Raw genomic sequence first — 17,968 nt, 5'->3', positions numbered from 1 at the left:
TTTAAATTAATATATTTTTAAATCAAGGTTGTGGAAGCCTGTAGATATGGTATTCTTAGTTAATGTAAGCTACCTGGTAAATGTGACATTTTTTTGGATAAAAAAAAACAAGAACCATTTGCTTAGAAGGATCCAGATTTACTCACTCAAAGATGTGAGGTGTCAAAAACCCAACATAAAACTGAGCAAAGGTTTGTATTCTGCTTGATCTGGTAATAAATTTAAGAACAGACTCAGTTTAGATAACATTTTACTAGTGTTTGGGATTTTAATGTTTAAATACAATTCTTACAGGCAAACAAAGTAGCTCCATCAGAAGAGTCAAGTGTTGTAAATGATGTAAAGGAAGCCACATTTACATCTCTGATAGTGGAAAGTTAATTTGCTTACCGGCACAAAGGTGAGTACCAAGTCTCGTAGACTGAAAGTTTCACACAAAGTGTCTCCCTTCAGCTCTACAGTGTAGTCTCCATAGGTAGCAGAGTCCTCTGTGGGCCAGTACTGGCAACATTTGTCCTGCAAAACAGAATTGCTATATAAATATGCAGAATATAATGCATTATAATAGATTTGGCAAAAATAACACTGCATGTTATGTGAAAAAGACAGTAAAAGTAGAAATTTAGCTTAGTTAAGTGTTCAATGAGTAGCTTTGGTGGATCACCTGCTCCCTCTCCTGGAGCTCAGTAAGCATTACAATGGAGTGACATTTCCATTCCCACACCATTCTCCAGAAATCCTCCACAGTATGGGGAAGAGGGCCCTGTGTGGCAATGAAGTAGTCCTTCTGTCTGTATCCCTGAGAAACAGCAGAGCATTCATTTATTACATTTTTGATATAACAGGGTGAAGTATAAGTACTGTTGGTAACCTGTTGCTGCAGGAAGAGATGTTTTCTTACATCTATAAAAGACGCGTTGACGTAATCTGTGAACTCTTGGCCTCTTCTCATGGAGAGAATGACTCTATTGAAATCATCTGAAATGGACAAAGCAGATGACAAACGTACATTAGAGCAACAGATGAGGTTTTAGATATATAAACCGGCATGAGTGGTTCTCAGAGTAGACTGCTTGAAGTGTAACTCTGGATTTCTTGAAGTGAGGTTCCGTGACATTATCTGTAATAGTTCCCTTACCTGTAGGAGAAAGATATTACTGTGGGCTTGGCGGAAGGTAGTTAGTCAGTGTTTTAGTTGACTACCAATTTAAGATAACTCTAATAAATAATTCTATGCTAACAGATTAGCTGTCTACTGTATTCATCCACTTTCATAGGACCTCACTCAAAAATCCAATATTGCCTTTTAAATAATAAAAAAATAAGAAATATGTGGATGAATAGCTGGCAGGACTCTAATGCTAACATTTGGTACTAACAACAGTGCTCTTCAGTGGAGAAGAGGTTATTGGTAGAAGATTTGTAGATAGAGTGAGTTTCAAGTATGTGTGGCTTTTAGCTATTCACGGGTCGATGTGGTCCCCAACCCCACATCTACCTGACACTATATCTTCAAACTGCCATAAGTAGACAAAGTGGATTCCTGTTCCTTACATGGAATAATTTGTAGAACTCTGTTCTTCTTCATGTTTGCAGGAAGATTCCCAGTTCTCATATTCTCCTTCATTATTCGCATGTTGGTCAGTTTCTGAGAAGTCAAAAGAATGCAAAGTGTGAGGAATTCAAAAATACAATCATTTTAAAATTAAATCTAAGGTTCACTTGCTTTGCAGCTAACTTCGCAACACAGATTTTTTTTGTGATTACATTTTTCTTAAAAAAAAAAAAAGAGAGAAAAAAATCTAAAGTTGGCGCCAAAGGTTCACCCAAATCAATACTATTGTGCACAATCTTGTTAGAATAATATCAATAAGGGTGTTACAACTTTTCTGATTTTGCGTGTTCATATTTTCAATCTTTTTTCCGTTTCAATAAACAAAGTAAAAATACTTGACGGTGCATGCAATGTGAAGAGAAATGAAATATCACAGAAGGCCACATCCTTTTATAAACATTGTTCAGCCCTGCTCTGAAAGCCCACAATGACTTTCCTGCTTCCTCACCAGTGGTTTGTTTTAATTTAGTTTTTCTATCAGAATTAGGCCAGAGGCCTCTATTGCTCTAGAGCTGCATAGAGTTAAATAAATGTTGGCCAATCACTTAAGCAGTATGTATTCAGACTCACCATTCCTGTAGTATACAGCAAAGAACTGACTCCTGAGTTTTTCATTGCCAAAATGAAACAACATATTTGCTTTATGTTTTAAAGCAGGCAGAAGCAACCTTTTAAATGAAACCTTGATAAGATGGAAACCATTTTTTCAATTAGATGGAAAGACTATTTATTCATAGTACTCAAGAAAACACCCACAACCAGAATATCATCATTTGTAGATTTTTTTTTAAAGATGTACCCAAAAATCGAACCTACTTACTTCCGATTGCTAGCTCTGATCCCATCTAGGTCTTGCTCACGACACTACTATAGACCTAAAGGCAGTTAGTTTCAGTATCAGAGGAAGCAAAGCGACATAAGACAAGTCGTGAAATGTCTGTGGTTGAGGCTAAGAGGGAGAGCAAAACCAAGCAGATAAGATGGCAAAGTTATAGATTACACTTTAATTTTAACTCAATCTATCATGCAACATGCTGGACTAAAAAACACTGAAAGTATTTTGCAAATCTTAGTCAAGATAAGGCCCAACGTACTAAACTATTCACTCACAGACCATATTTTCAAAGTAATCGCAAAGTAAAGATGCCAAAAATCCAAGTTTATGATGCAGACTCGTTTATGATTTTCTTTGTTTCAAAAATAATCACCTTGTTTCACAGGAACTAATCTCACCCAGTGATGCGATGCCACCTCTGCTGCTAATATAAATAACCTACGACTACTCAGAACAGGAAGTGTACAAAAACGTATTTTGAATACTGTTTCTAAATCTTGATCTACTATAGTAAAATACAATTTACTATATACTACTTACTACATACTATAGTCAAATAAAAATCTAAATTACTATCCACTTGTCGAGGTAAAAATCTGATTGCAAATGGCTACAAAATTCTGATTAGTGCATCTCCAAGTACTTTACATTGGTAAGCAAAAGGTGTTTCTAGCCTTTTCATTTAGTTTTTTTTTCTGTTTTAGACAGAATGTGAAACAAATCAAATTACTTTAAACTCCTCCTCCAGGCCCACACGGTCACCGTCGGCAAAGGTGTTGTGCAGTTTGTGCAGATGTCCTTCCAGAGATGACACATCCAACTCTGTGTCTCCATAGAGGTAGTATTCAAGCAAGGCTTGGTAGACAAATGAGTACTGGATCTAGGGTGAGGACAGACAAATGTTAAATACACACCGTATGGGTAGTTGATGATAACGCACCAGGGAGTCCATCTTTAACTCACATCTGTCTGGATGAGCTGGGAGCGCTGCTCTCGTATCTTGGAGACGAACCCAAACACATCAACTATCTGCTCCGCGTGCATCATGTCGATCATGCCGTCGATTACGATGAAGGTTCCCGTTCTCCCAACACCAGCGCTGGGGACAGAAAACACACACACTGTGTTTACCACAATGCTCAGCTGACACTTGTATGGTAATGGGAAGCGGGAGGAAAAACAAAAGCACATCTGTGCTTGTAAACACATTTGTTGCTATAAATCACTTTGTTTTTGTTTACCCACAGACTCACAGAGAGTACATTCATACCCAAATACATCACTTCCCATAGAAACTAAGTGGATAACTGAAACAAACAAAACCTCATTCAGAAATACTAAACTTGTTCAGTTCAAGTAAACGCATTTAGCGACATCAGCTGCTGACGCTTCAGTACCTGCAGTGGACCACAATAGGCCCAGAAAATGGCGGATTCACAGCCTTGACCTTTTTCAGGAACTTGAGCATGCCAATAGGGGAGAAAGGGACTCCAAAGTCAGGCCAGCTGGTGAAGTGAAGCTGTGTGACCGGACGGGGAGTCTTAGCAGCATCACTGGCTTGCTGTGAAAGTAAAATATAAATATTGAAGTTATATATTAAGACAGTAATTTATGTTTTCAGAAATCAACTAGAAAGCTTTTCTCATCTAGGAGAATCAAGTCTTGCTTTGCGTTAGCCTGAAGCAGGTTAACACAAAGCCTGTGAAGTCTGCATAACTTGTCTGGCTGAATTAATGTTCCAATATAGAATCCAATTAAATATTGCATTATATTGTTCAGCCTTGTTACTAGGCATAAAAGATTAGGATGTCTTGCAAAGGGAAATATGACTGCACACCGTGGTGTCTAATGATAACAAAGCTTCCTGTGATGTGTCGCCTCCCATCTGTTGCGCAATTAAATGTACTATATATTATTATTTTATGCTCCTTGCAAATGAATTTTAAAACATTTTATGGTTTGTAGACCTATATTTCAGGTCTACAAACACAGTTAGCGTGTGATTCACTTCTTAAGTAAAAGCCGTTTCAGCTTAAGAAGCTGAAACGGCTTCTTAAGCCGTTTCATTGTGCAGTAATACAATACTGCACAATATATTATCATAGTATCAAAGTCTCCAACATAAATGTCACAAAGGAGTGCATTATTTGTAGGCCAATATATTCCAGATGTATTGCATGCTTTTGTAGCATTATGTAGGTCTCAGATTAAAAATTGGCATTCTTTCATCATATACTTCCTTTGACTTCCTTCTAATTTCAGATTTTATCTAGGGCCCTTATTTAAAAATTTGCTCATTCCAGAAGTAACGGCTATAATCACGATCGATTCATCTTTTAAAATGAACACTGAGAAAGAATTCTAGAATTCTGAATTCTGGAAGAACATGTTGTTTTTACAGAAAACACTTAAAATGTGCTGTCGCTTTAGGAAATATGCAGATTAAATGCAAGTTAACAAAGTTTCTTAATGAATTCAAGAGGAACTGGTTTGCACTTACATGTTGTACACAGAACTTGCGTATTGTGTAGTCTACTAGGACTGTGAAGTCCTCGACTGCCACCCTTACATTCCCGTAAGTCCAGCAGCCCTGGTCTGGCCAGTACTGGTAACACTTGTCCTGCAGGAATATACCATGAGAAACACATAATTTAATAAAATGTTAATTGAAACTAATTCAAAATCATTCCAGATCACATTACGGAAGAACATCTGAATGAACAACTTTGCAAGAAGTTGTTTTTTGCTATATAACATTTTAAAACTTTATATAGACAAAAAATAAACACCACTGCTCTTTCATACATCACCCAAGTTCTGAGTTTCACTTCAGCCCACAGCATTAACATAAAACCATTAGTTAAAAAAAGCAGCAATCTCCATATCTGCACACCTTATCACTTCTCTTACAGGTAAGGGAACTTGAGTAGTAAATACCTCTTTCCTTTCTTTCAGATTTGTCAGCATGACAACCGTTGCTACTTTCTGCTCCCAAATCATCCTCCAAAAGTCTGCTACTGTCTCTTCTTTTGGTCCTGAGAAATAAAATACGAGGTTATTGTAATATCTAATGGAAAAAAAATTGGTTTCCTTTATACATTTACTTACCTTGTGCAGCTATAAATTTGTTCTTTTCTGTGTAACCCTGGTGGTAAAAGAATATTTCTAGTGACAATGATGTAAAGCACTACTTTCTGAGTGTTAAAAAAATATATTTTTTAAACTAATACCTTCTGAAACAATACTGTAAACATTTATCTGACATTAACACAATTAATTATTTCGTCAACTTGTGAATTTACATAATCAGAATGACGAAAAACTAACTCACATCAACATAAGATGCATTAATGTAGTCTGAACATGGATTCCCATCCAACTGAGTCAGCACCACTCGGGAATGATCATCTGTTAGTGAGAAAAGAAACAAAGAAATACTTTAGGTGGAAGTATCACTCATTTTTGTCCATGAAGTGCTGGGCCGAACGAGGAAAAGCACTCTGGGCCTCGTTCGGCACTTCTGGCCAAATATTGGAAGCATGTTGGCAACAGACTAAATGACTTCATCCACTTCCTCTGCTGCCATTGCTAACACTACAGGCAGACAACTTGTCTTTCAGTTTTCTGATTGGCTTGGTAGAAATTCTACTGGTGAAATCCAAGTCAGTGGGAGAAAGCCTAGACTGTGATTTGAGGTGAGATTTGAATCGAGCGGAATAGGAAGGCAATGGCCAGGCTAGTGTTAGTGACACTGTCAGTTTTTAGCAGCTTAAAGGCCTCATCTCTTCACAATGCACCTCTTTTCATCCATCCATCCATTTTCTTACACCCTCGTCCCTAGTGGGATTGGGAGGGGTGCCAGTGCCCATCTCAAGCGAATGTTTCGGGCGAGAGGCGGGGGACACCCTGGACAGGTCGCCAGTTCATCGCAGGCACCTCTTTTCAGTTTTTGTGCATTTTCAACCTAAGAATAAAATTTTTACTGTAGCTAATATTACACATTGAAGGACTAGTTTTGAACACAAAATTGAAAATATGACAATGACAAATAGCCGAACAAATAGCTAGAAATAGCCGAACGCTCACCTAAAGTTTCTGACTCTATAAATGGCAAGGAAGAGAACCAGCCAGCATAATGCACTGACTTTAACTGCGACAGACAAAACCACTGAACAAATTTTAATACTGTTGTCTGGACACATGAGGAGGTGAACAATAACTAAAAAATTTGGCTGACTGAGCAAAAAAATTGAGCAGCCTACACCTGGCCAACCCAGATTGGTATGTTGTCATTTGTAGTAATTTTGCTCATTATCTGAGATGAGGTGGTTTTAGGTGGCTGAGTAATTTATTTTCTGTAGTAGTATTTAGCTTTGTTTGCATTTTTGTGAATCAAATAGCTGGGAAGCATCTTAAAACTGTGCAATTATCCTGCTGTACCTCTTAGCCAAGACTTTAGAGGGATTTGTATTATTATTATTATTATTCAAGATATACAGTTACTGTAAAAAGAAAGTACCTCTGTTATTATGAACAATGATATGCAGTTTATCAGGCTTGAAAATTATTTAAATTCAATTGCAAACGTATAAAAACAAAAAACCTGAGATGCTTACCAAACTGCTAAAATGCTACATTTTAACCCTGTGAACAAATGCATCAAACTGAATATTGTCCACATACTTCAATATCTGCACAATTACACAACAAAGAAACAGAGTCAGAAACCATAAAGTTTCAACCTTTTCAACTGTTTTTGTCAGATTCTGCAAAGCACAGAAAAGGAATTACAAACTACTGAAGATGGTAATTTCCATAATTTCCACATGTATTCACTAATTCGCTAAGTGTACATACTCATCCAAGGTTTTCAGATTTTTTCTCAAAACTAAAGTCGACTAAAACTAAAACTGAGTTTACCAGAATTTTATTGGGATTTTATATGACAGACCAACACAAAGTAATGGATAATTACTAAGTGGAACGGATTTTCTAAGCTCCTTACAACTGCTGATCTGATGAGTGTGGTATTCACATATTGTACTACACCCTTATCTTCGATCTCAAAATCTAGTTCAACAAACTGCCTTCAGAAATGGCCTAGTTAGATCTTAGAGTTCAAGTCTGTTTAGTTAAACATCAGCATGACAACCAAGGAACACAGGAGAAAGTTGTAGAGAAGTTTAAAGTAGTGAGACTATAGAACAATATCCCAACGTTGACAAATTCACTGAGAACTGTTCAATTAATCAACTATTTTTTCTTCAGTCGAGCTAAAATTGCTGCAAAAATGTTTCATCCAGCAGTCACTTGGCAAGAGCTATGTTGCGCACAGGACCAGTCCATCATAAGGCAACAAAAAACACACACTCATACATAAGGGCAATTGAGGGAGACCAAGGGTTTACAGAAAATGCATGGATGGATGGATTAATGTGTCAGAATGGCCAAGTTAAAGTTCAGACCTAAACCCGATTGAGAATTTGGGTCAAGACTTCAAAAGATTCTGGTCACAAATTGTACCCATCTAATCTTTTGGGAGATTTTTTTTTGAAGTAAAAAAAATTCAGTACTTTTCATGAAATTGCAATTAGACACATGAAAAAAGCTCACTGTGTGAATACTTTTGCAAATCTAAGACCTAAAGCCTATTTCAAGCACTAAAACTCATCCATTAGAAAAGCTGCAAAAACGCATTACTCAATTCTTTGTACTTTGTTATTGTTGCCAAAAATGCAGGAATGTAGAAACACATCTTCTCCCCATAGGGTTACACAAGTTTAGACTTGTTTTTACATGCTTAGTTATTTATTTTTAATTTTAAGAGCTGCTGGCATAACTGCAGTGCAAGACCAGTGATAAAAACACAAGTTCTCAGAAGAGGAACCACACGTGTTAGAAAGGAAAGCTATGGAGGAAACTATTAGAATATTGTTCTGTCATTGTAAGTGCATGTGCAAGCGGTTAATGGGAGCTTTACTGTATCTGTCAGAGCGAGAGAAAAAAAAAAAAAAACGTGTCAAAGACACAATGGCGCTTGTTTGTGTATATAGAAACAGGAAGCAGAGTTTGACTCAGAAGCAAAGCAAGCTCCTACAGAACAGAAAGTACACTCACAGGGAAGGATGTTGGGGTATCTGTTCTTCTCCTTGTTCTCATCCTTGTTTGCCTCTTCATACGTCCCCTGTGCATTGCCCCCTGGCAAGGACTGCAAAGCAAAATTACAGATTATACAACACAATCAACAGTGGTCTGCTGCATGAAGGCACTTCCTCTGCTAAATTAGCTTAGAACTTCAACTTCCTCTTTCTCTTACAACTGTGTAAAAAAACCCATATGTTCTTTGTTGCTTGAACTATGAATCGGACAATTTATTTTGACTCAGACTCCTCAACAATAGACAAAAATAGTCAAATAGGTACTTTTCGTTTGTGTGGGTGAGTATGAGATCAGTGTGTGTCATGGATGATATGACACATGGTACTTATTTTAATTTCCTACATAAAAATATACACATTCTTAACTTTAGACCTTTCTTTCACAATTCTCCATGAATAAGTTAGAGACAGTGATGAAGGCCCAATCCATGTGCCATAAATGCTACTTGAAATCAATGTACAAAGCACAGAAAGTTTCTTTATTTAACTTGTAAGATTTAAAGAGAAGCTCACATTATACTCCTCCCTGAAGAGTTTGCCATCATCAGCTGAGCGGAGCCGGTACTCCTCCTCCAGGTGGTCCACTGGGATGGGCAGGTAGGTCTTTGAGGCAGAGGGGGACCTGGGCAGAAGGACCACCGTCTGTTGCTCTGTGGGGAGGGAACATAGTTGGTACCATCTCTCCTTTTTGGTGGCTTTGTTTAATCATTTGAAGCTAAAATTGAAATGTCACAAGAAAACTAATCATGTAGCGCTGGTAGAAATAAAAATCAAAGATATGTTCTGCGATTTTAAATAACCAATTCTAAAAAATAAAGTGTAAATGATTGGGTTGAATTAGAACAGTGGTTCCCAACCTGTCTGTAAATTAGAGCATGTTAACTAAAATCAGGAATCCCTTTTTTCAAAGCTGGATGTTTATTTTGTTTTGTTTTTTTAATACCTTTTTAGTGCTTCATGTTGAGATATCAAAAAACTAGTGCTTAGGTCAGAGTACAAGTATCACTTCTTTTTTTTTTCTTCCTTTTACAGCAAAAATTCAAACATTTTGTCCTAAGGACATTTCTTGAGAGATTATAACTAATTTTGTTAGGTAGACATTTTTCAGACCTGAAGGACACAGCCACACACCGATTAACTCAATGTTTTTGTAAACAAGTTCACTCCCACTACCACCAAGGGTGTTTATGAAGCTTAATTAGAAAAAAGGAAGAAAATAGATTGACATGTCTACTATCAAAGCTTAGTGCTGCTCTTAAAGATTATTATATTTCTAGGAATTGTAATTTTTTTTTTACTGTCCCAATATCCACCGATTATGAATTCCTTTTTAGCCCTAAATGTTGCCCTAAATAACCAGAGCTCTTAGAGCTCTGGTTATTCCTGTTGCCTATGCACTTTTTCCTTCCACTCTACTTTCCATCAAAATGCTTGGACAGAGGATTCTGGTAAGTCAGCCGACTTGGCAATAAGCTTTTGTGGCTTATCCTCCTTGTGGAGGGTGTCATTGATGGTCTGCTGGGGAACTCATGTAACATGGCTTTATTGAAAATTATTTTATCTGTTGGTTTTATATAATATTAAAATCTTAATTTAATAATTAAAAATCAATCAAAAATAAACATTAAAATACTGCTGTGGGCAGTGAGGCTCAGTTCACTCAGTTCACCCTATTTATCAGCAAATTTCTCACAAATATAGAAACTTGAGGTTGGGAATCACTGGATCATAAAAATCAACTCACTCAGCTAACGTAATTTAAAAACATTTTGCATAAACTAAACAGGTACTCCTACAGCCTACAATTTTGTGCTACTCCTTTATCTCTGTAGATTTCCCAGATCAGCAAACATCAGCAGGTGTTAAGGAACCAAAAGGAGCCCAGAGAGGAGCCGCAGCACCCTGTCCTGGCATTTAGTTACAGCTTTGAGAAAATGAAGGCTGGAAAAATAACCCAGAGAGGGTGTTAGTGTTAGTAACATGCCACCCTTTATACCTGACCTGGAGGTACAACGGTGTACAACGACTCAGAACTGTAGCCAATCTCTAAAACACAAACCAAATCACATCATTCACACACGGACAGACACAGTCCAAATAAAAAGACAACTAAGTGCCTTATTTAAGTATTAAACTGTTTTAAAGTCCAAATGTGTTCTTGCTCCAACCAGCAGCCATCTGAAGGTTGTCTTGGTTTTTTCAGTTCTTTCTCTCCCAGGAGCACAACCTGCTCTGCTCTTTCCATTCCTAGATAAGAAAATGCTTCCTAAAGAACATTCACAAATCCTCATCATGAACAGCTTCCTGCACGGTCCGATAAGTGTTATCAAACGTCACACAAATCAGCTCCATTTTTAAACAGCGGAGCTGAAAGCTGCTGCAAGAGCAGCTCTGATCTTTGCATCGCCGAACTTCACAGGCAGCCTCAAAGTAGATGCAACTGTTCATGAAACCAGCTTGTTTTCAATCTTCATGTCAACCACAGGAAGTTTCAAGCCACCACAACAACTGGTGGGACTACTTTCACGTATAAGGCAGAAATATAAAAACGTATTAACTCCTTCCTCTCTGTCGGCTTTGACTTTCTTTCTTTGGAGCTCAAAGTCTAAATATGGCAGATTTATATTTGCATCTTTTAACAGCCATCTTGTCACGCTACCTACAATGCGCCTGCAGCTTCTATTAGTGTGCGATTTTACTACATTACCTTGTTCTTCCAAGATGCCATTCGGTATTTTCTTGTCAACTGTTGTGACGACTGCTGGTTTCTGGTTTTTTAACCTGAAGGGGAAAACAGAACACTGGAAAATGAGACACAGACAGTAAATCAATCAATTTTATTTTTTTCAGTCAATAACAGTTAATCATCACTCCACACTTTTGAACAAAAATCTTGCCATCCTACCATCTAAAGCTGGAGAACTTATTTTTTCTCATTAGCTGGCGTCTTGGAGAGGCTGTGTTTGTGTCAAAATGTAGTTCAGAATTCTGCCTTCAGTCTAAAGCTGCCTGTGGAGCTCCTCTGTCAGCCTGCTCTGCTCTGCTCTGACTAAACATACATGCGAGGGAGTCTGCTTCCTGAATGGGCTCCGCCTCAGTGACTAAAAAGGAGGAAGTGTTCGTCACCTCCAGCTCTGCCCCTGTGCTGGGCTCTCTGCCAGGGGAAGGAGGAAAGGCGAGCCAAGCTAAGGGTTGGAGAGTTTCTTGGTTTTGAGTTAGCTTTTTTTTTTTTTTTTTTTTTTACCTGAGGATGTACCAGGCCAACAGTGTGAAGATGAGCACCAGCAGGGACACAACCAGCACAATGGGAAGTACTTGGGGGTTGTGAGACTTATCTCCTTCTGAGGACAGAGGAGAGGTTAAAGGAGCAGTACCAACAAAAATGCAGAAAGAAGACACAAACACTACTGTTGCTTCTAAATAAATTGGAAAATTAAATCAAAGAATTCAAACTATATTCACACAGCAGGCAAGTACGACCCAAATCAGCTTTTTATGCCTATACCCAATGTATACATGACTTTTTCTAGATGGTCTTCGTCTTTCCAGTTTTTACTAATTCTTATACTTATCCAATTGTTTTCAAAGCATTTGAAGTCTGGTTACGTCATTGACACGAGACATGCATCATATTTCTCCACTAGCAGAAGCCAGGCACATTACATCTGGACATAAACACTGGCTGAAACTTATAATTATTAAAATGATGAACTCATAGCTCATCACATCACACTCTTACCACTCCTGGGTCTGACCGCACATCCAAACAGGGTTCTCAAAAGAAGTTGCAACCAGTGCTCTACAGAAGGCCATCACTATTAGCTTTCTAACTACAACTTTACTAGCTTCCTTTGTGTTATGATTTTGACAATACTGTTGGCTCCCATTGCTAAATAACTTTAAATTGATTCATAGGTGGCAGCACCCACTATTACTTAGGTAAACAACACTATACTGTTTGGCGTCAACGTTCTTCTGAGCATTGTGGATCGCTAAAAGGTTGTAAACCATTCACACAGTCTGATTGCGATCACATTTCATTATTAGTATGAGCGACCACGCAAAAAAAAAAAAAAAAAAAAAAAAAAAATCAGCAAAAAATCTGAATTGAGTATTAAGACCTGCTGTGTGGACGTGTCCTAAAAGTCAAACATGTAAATCATAGATATTTATTACACAAACTGATATATTCAGCATGAGGTGTCAAGTCAACATCTCCATAAAGCTTCTGATCACAGAGAATTGAAAGGAATATAAAATGTCCTGGTGGACAGCTGTGCTGACATTGAACTTTTTAATTCACAGTGGAGCAAAACCAACAGATGAGATGTCACACTGAACCTTAAGCAACTTGGATTCTGTGGATGTTATCTCTTCCTCCAAATTTCAAAATTCAAAATTTAAATTCATCTTAAAAGAGGGCTTTGGACCAATGAGCAATAGTCTGGTTGTTTTCCTGCTCATCCCAGGTAAAACTGTGCTGATATCTCTGGTTCAAGACTGGCTTTAAACAAGTTGTTGCTCAAATCCTGGATATGTCAGTATGGTGGCTCTTGAACTACGAACAACAGCTAAACTTTCTGATCTTCCTCATCAAGGCCACAATTATACAGATTTCTTACCACCATAGGTTTTTCAGTCACGTAACCTTCTACAAATATGCTTGCATTGATGATTCTGTGGAAACAGCTTCCTTAGTTTTGTGGTTTTCTCTTCTTGTTGTGTCCGTCAGTGACTGTCTGCTGGACAAATGCCAAGTCAGCAGTCTTCTCCAGGATTATAAAGGCAATGACACGGAAAGCATAACTCTTCCATAACAAAATTGTGTCTATAATTGGTTTTTATTGGTTTAAAATATTTCTCACTAGATGAATTTTAGGTGTTCATTAGTTGTACATAAACATGAATAAAAACTTAACAAAAATAAACACTGGGAAAAGAACACTGTCTAATAGATTTATAGTTGAAGCCAAACATCTATATACATAAATAAAAAGACTTGTGTCAAATAAACCAGACATTTATATACATCAAGTAAAAACCTTAATTTTCTTTTTAATACAGCCACATGACATTAATAAATAAATAAATCTGGCATATTCTCACGATTGTGACATTCAGCAAATATACATTTTGGTAGTTCTAACTGAACTAAAATAATGAGAAGTCTGATTTAACTTTGGATGTGATGAAAAAGGATGCATGTGTCTTTTATTTAGTGTATGCACTTTTCTGGTTTCAACTCTATGGAAGTTATACATTTTAAGAAGAATTTCTGATAATATACCTTTTTAATCGTCTAATCTATTGAGATCGACCTGCATTAGGTACATTGTATGACTTGATCTAATAAATACTTGGAACAGCAAAGTGGCTGCTGTTCTCTTTCATGGCCACAGAGCCAGTTTAATAACAGGTCTCAGCAGTATTTTGTCAACACAGATATGCATCAGCTTGGACAGAAAATTAGAGGCTCTCAAAAAGAAGACAAGACCACCAGTCAGCTATCTGTCCTCTGCGTAAAAGTTCACAATAATCTTTAAATTACTAACTGCAGCTGCGAGCTTAATTGTGATCTGGTAAATACAAAGCTGAAGGCTGTTATCAAGCAGATGCAATCACAGCAGAAAACCGATAATGATACTATCTCTGAGAAATGTGATGACTGCAGTAAGCATTAATGGGATATGTTGAAGTGGAGTGGCTCTTGCTATTGTTCTTACCTTTTGAGTTGGTGTCATTGGCAGTGGTATTGGAATAGGAATAGGGTATTGTGGTTGCCACCAAAAACAGGAGGAGGACCATTGTGCCTGCAGGAAAACAAAATGAGGGTGGCTATTAAATTTAGTTCCAGACATGTCTGAGATCAAGATTCATGAGAAAGTGACTATTGCATTGTATTCATCGGACACAAAAGCTTTTGACAAATCTGAGGTGTATTTCTTTAATCATGAGCTGCTTTCAGGAATGTGCTCAGGAATGTGCAAAGTTCACAAGAACCACAATGGAACAACACACGCATATCCTGGTCATTCATTAGCCCTGTCAGGGGAAATGTATAGCTGTATTACCACAAATGTCCACATGATGGCAGAATACTTCAACAATTTTATTGCAATGACATTGTTGCCTCTTTAAGCCCATTGAGGAAAAAATATGTCTTTATGGAGAACGATGAGAGAAAAACAAACACCTTTTTAATATAAAATTTCAAAATGACTTCAAAATAAATGCAGTTTTTGTGTTACATTTACAGGCAATGCTGAATATAACACCTTTAGGTAGCAGTTTTTGATTGAATGTATTATCAACCTCAGGAAACAGAACTTCCACTTCCACTAAATTCCACTGATGTAGCTGATACCAGCTGCTTTCGTCCAGCTATTTCTGTAACAAGGCCAAGACAAAGAACAAGGGATTTCCAGGGCACTGCATGTGTAGGTTTAGGAACAACACAAACATTTACACTGAATCAGTAAAAACAGAAAAAAGTCCAACAATCTTGGAGTGAGTGTTTAAACTGAACGAAAAGGCAGGTTATAGAAGTTTTGTTTTTCTGACCAGCCTTGTCCACACTGGTTGAAGAGTGGCAGACTGGGGAGGTGGTCACAGTCTAGAAGAAAGAGGACCGAAAAGTATGTTTTCAACTATCAACCTATCACACTTCCCCCCGGGAACACTCTTACTCTAGAGCAACTTTGTATTTATTACCTAAGATGGAGTAGCTTTCAACAAATATTGAAAGCTTTATTGATCCCCGTTGGGGATCAATAATGTATATTCTATTCTATTCTAGAAGCCTTGTTATTATCTCAGTCTTACAGTTGCTATTCATTTTAGGCCAACACAGATCTGCCTTCAGATCTGTGTTGGAATGAAACAGCGTTTTAACTTCGTCTTCTCCACACTTGCAGGTATGTGAGTGGTACTTTGCAGCTGCAGAGAAAACGAGCTGCCTAAGCCAAGTACAGAGTCAATGAAGACACTGTTGAAGGCTCCGCTCTGTGCCGCAGTGTCCTGTATTACGTCCAGGCAGGACACCGGAGGAATGTGAGGGCGGCAGAGCAGAGAGACTCTTTCTACAGCAGGGAGAGCAGGAGCAGAAGGTCCTGGTCAATAATATTTCCTGGAGCGATTAATAAACCCAGACATGTCAAGCCTACGCTCCATGGAAAAGACTGATAAGGGAATTCTAATGAGGGATGAGCCCTCCACAGTTGTTCTGAAGCTTTCAAACCCCCTTGTTATGGTTTTCTTTATAAATGTCAAGCTTGGAGGAGGAGGCAGATATTGAACTGAGTAGGTGAATCTTTGAGGCAGGACTGTGTATAGGGTGTCTGTGAATGAACTTTTGACAGCTCAAACTTCTATACACATAATGTTATGTATTCTTCAGTTTTTGTTTGTGTTTATGAGGACATGCAGCACAGTGCTCCAAGCAAGCCCTTCGGCTAAATCTTGTGGTTAAGTGGTTCTGCCTCCTGGCGCTCTCATTCCTTTCTTTTAGCTCTAGAAATATCACCCTGTCGTGTTTCAGCCTGCAGTCCAGCTGTGTGGCTCAACTCCTCCTGGCTGTTCTGCTCCTCGTTTCATTTTTGGTATGGTTCTATAGTACAGCTGCCAGACCTGCACATTTCCTTGAGAATGCCATCACATTCACTTAGATTCCTCTTCACCACACATCGCCTTTTTACTCTCTGTACCCAGTCTCCGCCGCTCCTTCCTCAACATAAACCAGTCTAGACCACGAGTCTCAGATTTGACTAATAGTCACTCTTTAGCTTGAGTCCAGCAGCTATCATTGCATTGTGTGTGCTCTCATCTGTGCATTGTCCTCTTTCCATTTAGCACTCAGCAGCCAGTCACCAACCATTAGGCTAGTCATAATGGAAGTGGGTCATGTGAGATACCAGCTCGGGGGAAGTTCTGGGGTATCCTTATTTCCCAGCATAAGACATTTGCAACTAGCAATGGGAAAGGGTATTGTCTTGGCCTTCTAGACAGCCTCCTATCCCCCACCCACCCAGACGTTAGTATAGCATGGACTTAGTAGCTCTATGACATACTGATAAGTCTCATCAGATGCAACATTTTGCTGTAGAGGCAAGCCTTACAACTACAGCAGCAAGAGAGCACCACTACATTCTTTGCATGGTAGATAATATCGTTCATAAGAATATTTAAGCTGGCGTACATGTGCAACTCAAATTATACCGTCAAAAAGTTCAATTCAGCACTTCAGCTCAAAAAGTTAAACTGATGTGATAAATAGATTCTTTATGCGTCTGCTGAAGGAATGTGATGCTTGGGCTACTTTTTTCAACAGCTGTACAGACCTGTTGCATTCAAGCTGCAGCCAGAAAAACTTGCAGCTTCCCTTGGTCTCCAAGCAACCAGCTACAAGCCTGGACACAATTTGGAGGTGTGTGTTGTTTTCCTTGGATCCTACTCGTGCCACAACCTACCCAACTACCCTGCATACCAATCCACATGTGCAAGAGACCTTTACTTTTTTATAACACATTATAACTGTAAAACTGAACTCATCTGCATCAACACCTGCTTATGTCACAATGCAAACTCTAACTTTGAACAAGTGTACGGTATGCACTGCGCGACACAGCTCTCTCTGTTGATTATACCCCAACTTCTCTGAATATCTGCACAGCAGACAAACAATATGTTAGATATGCAGAGATATGAGAGTATTGCATTTCACAATAACGCAGCAGAAAATAAAGGTAGCCGACTGTCAGGCTTGTTTTCATCCGTTGTATAAGGATTAAAAAAAAGCAATGCAAAAACTGACTCACTCACTGTGACTCTAGTCGTAAATCAAAATGTTTTTTTCCTGGCAGTAATTTATTTGGGAGGATGGGACATTCCTCTCACTGTGTTTCCCTGCTTTCTCATTCTTTCAGTCACGGCTTAAAAAAAACAACATAATGATACGCTGGCAGTTCTCTAACTTCGTCTCAGTAATAAGCAGAGGAGCCAAGCCATCAGAAGGAAACTTGTTACATTTAGAAGATAATACAGGGAAATTGCCTGCGTTTGCCTCTGACAGGAAGCACGGTGTTCTCCGCTTCGTCAGGTCCACTGAGAACTGTTTCTATAGGCACAGTTTCTCTGTCCTTTTGCATTCGTCAGCTGTGGAATCTGAAAAGTGGTCTGTGGGTGTATTCAAGGAGAGGGGGGACCATGTGAGGCGGACAGGAGATACATGAAGTCCTCAAAGCAGAAGGACTGTCTACCCTCTGAGCGACAAGGTTTTGACACCTGCATGATGGCTCAAAAGAAAGTTTGCTGTCCTTCTGTGCATTTTCTCCCCATTGTGCTAAAGATGTGCTTTGTAGCCTC

General features: G+C 38.5%; 1 protein-coding gene across 7 annotated transcripts in view; it reads right to left on the bottom strand.

The window, feature by feature from the left end:
• ptprea (protein tyrosine phosphatase receptor type Ea) overlaps positions 1-17,968 on the bottom strand; it is a 65,024-nt gene that overhangs the window by 2,909 nt on the left and 44,147 nt on the right. For 2 of the 7 annotated variants that reach the window (XM_014982588.2, XM_014982589.2), the window contains exons 3-19: positions 14,332-14,418; positions 11,853-11,949; positions 11,316-11,389; positions 10,610-10,654; positions 9,122-9,258; positions 8,568-8,658; positions 5,782-5,858; positions 5,559-5,595; positions 5,388-5,485; positions 4,951-5,070; positions 3,848-4,011; positions 3,414-3,549; positions 3,181-3,330; positions 1,555-1,648; positions 902-978; positions 665-799; positions 391-516 (exon numbers count right to left, since the gene is read on the bottom strand). In XM_014982588.2, coding sequence (XP_014838074.1) covers positions 391-516; positions 665-799; positions 902-978; positions 1,555-1,648; positions 3,181-3,330; positions 3,414-3,549; positions 3,848-4,011; positions 4,951-5,070; positions 5,388-5,485; positions 5,559-5,595; positions 5,782-5,858; positions 8,568-8,658; positions 9,122-9,258; positions 10,610-10,654; positions 11,316-11,389; positions 11,853-11,949; positions 14,332-14,413 — 1,740 coding nt within the window. In that variant the 5' untranslated portion in view covers positions 14,414-14,418. The other 5 variants (XM_014982590.2, XM_014982591.2, XM_014982592.2 and 2 more) reach the window with 5 other exon arrangements.

This window comes from Poecilia mexicana, unplaced genomic scaffold (assembly GCF_051168715.1).
Source record: "Poecilia mexicana isolate PSO_F unplaced genomic scaffold, ASM5116871v1 scaffold_19, whole genome shotgun sequence".
Classification (NCBI taxonomy): domain Eukaryota; kingdom Metazoa; phylum Chordata; class Actinopteri; order Cyprinodontiformes; family Poeciliidae; genus Poecilia; species Poecilia mexicana.
This window is presented reverse-complemented; position numbering and strand designations above follow the sequence as displayed.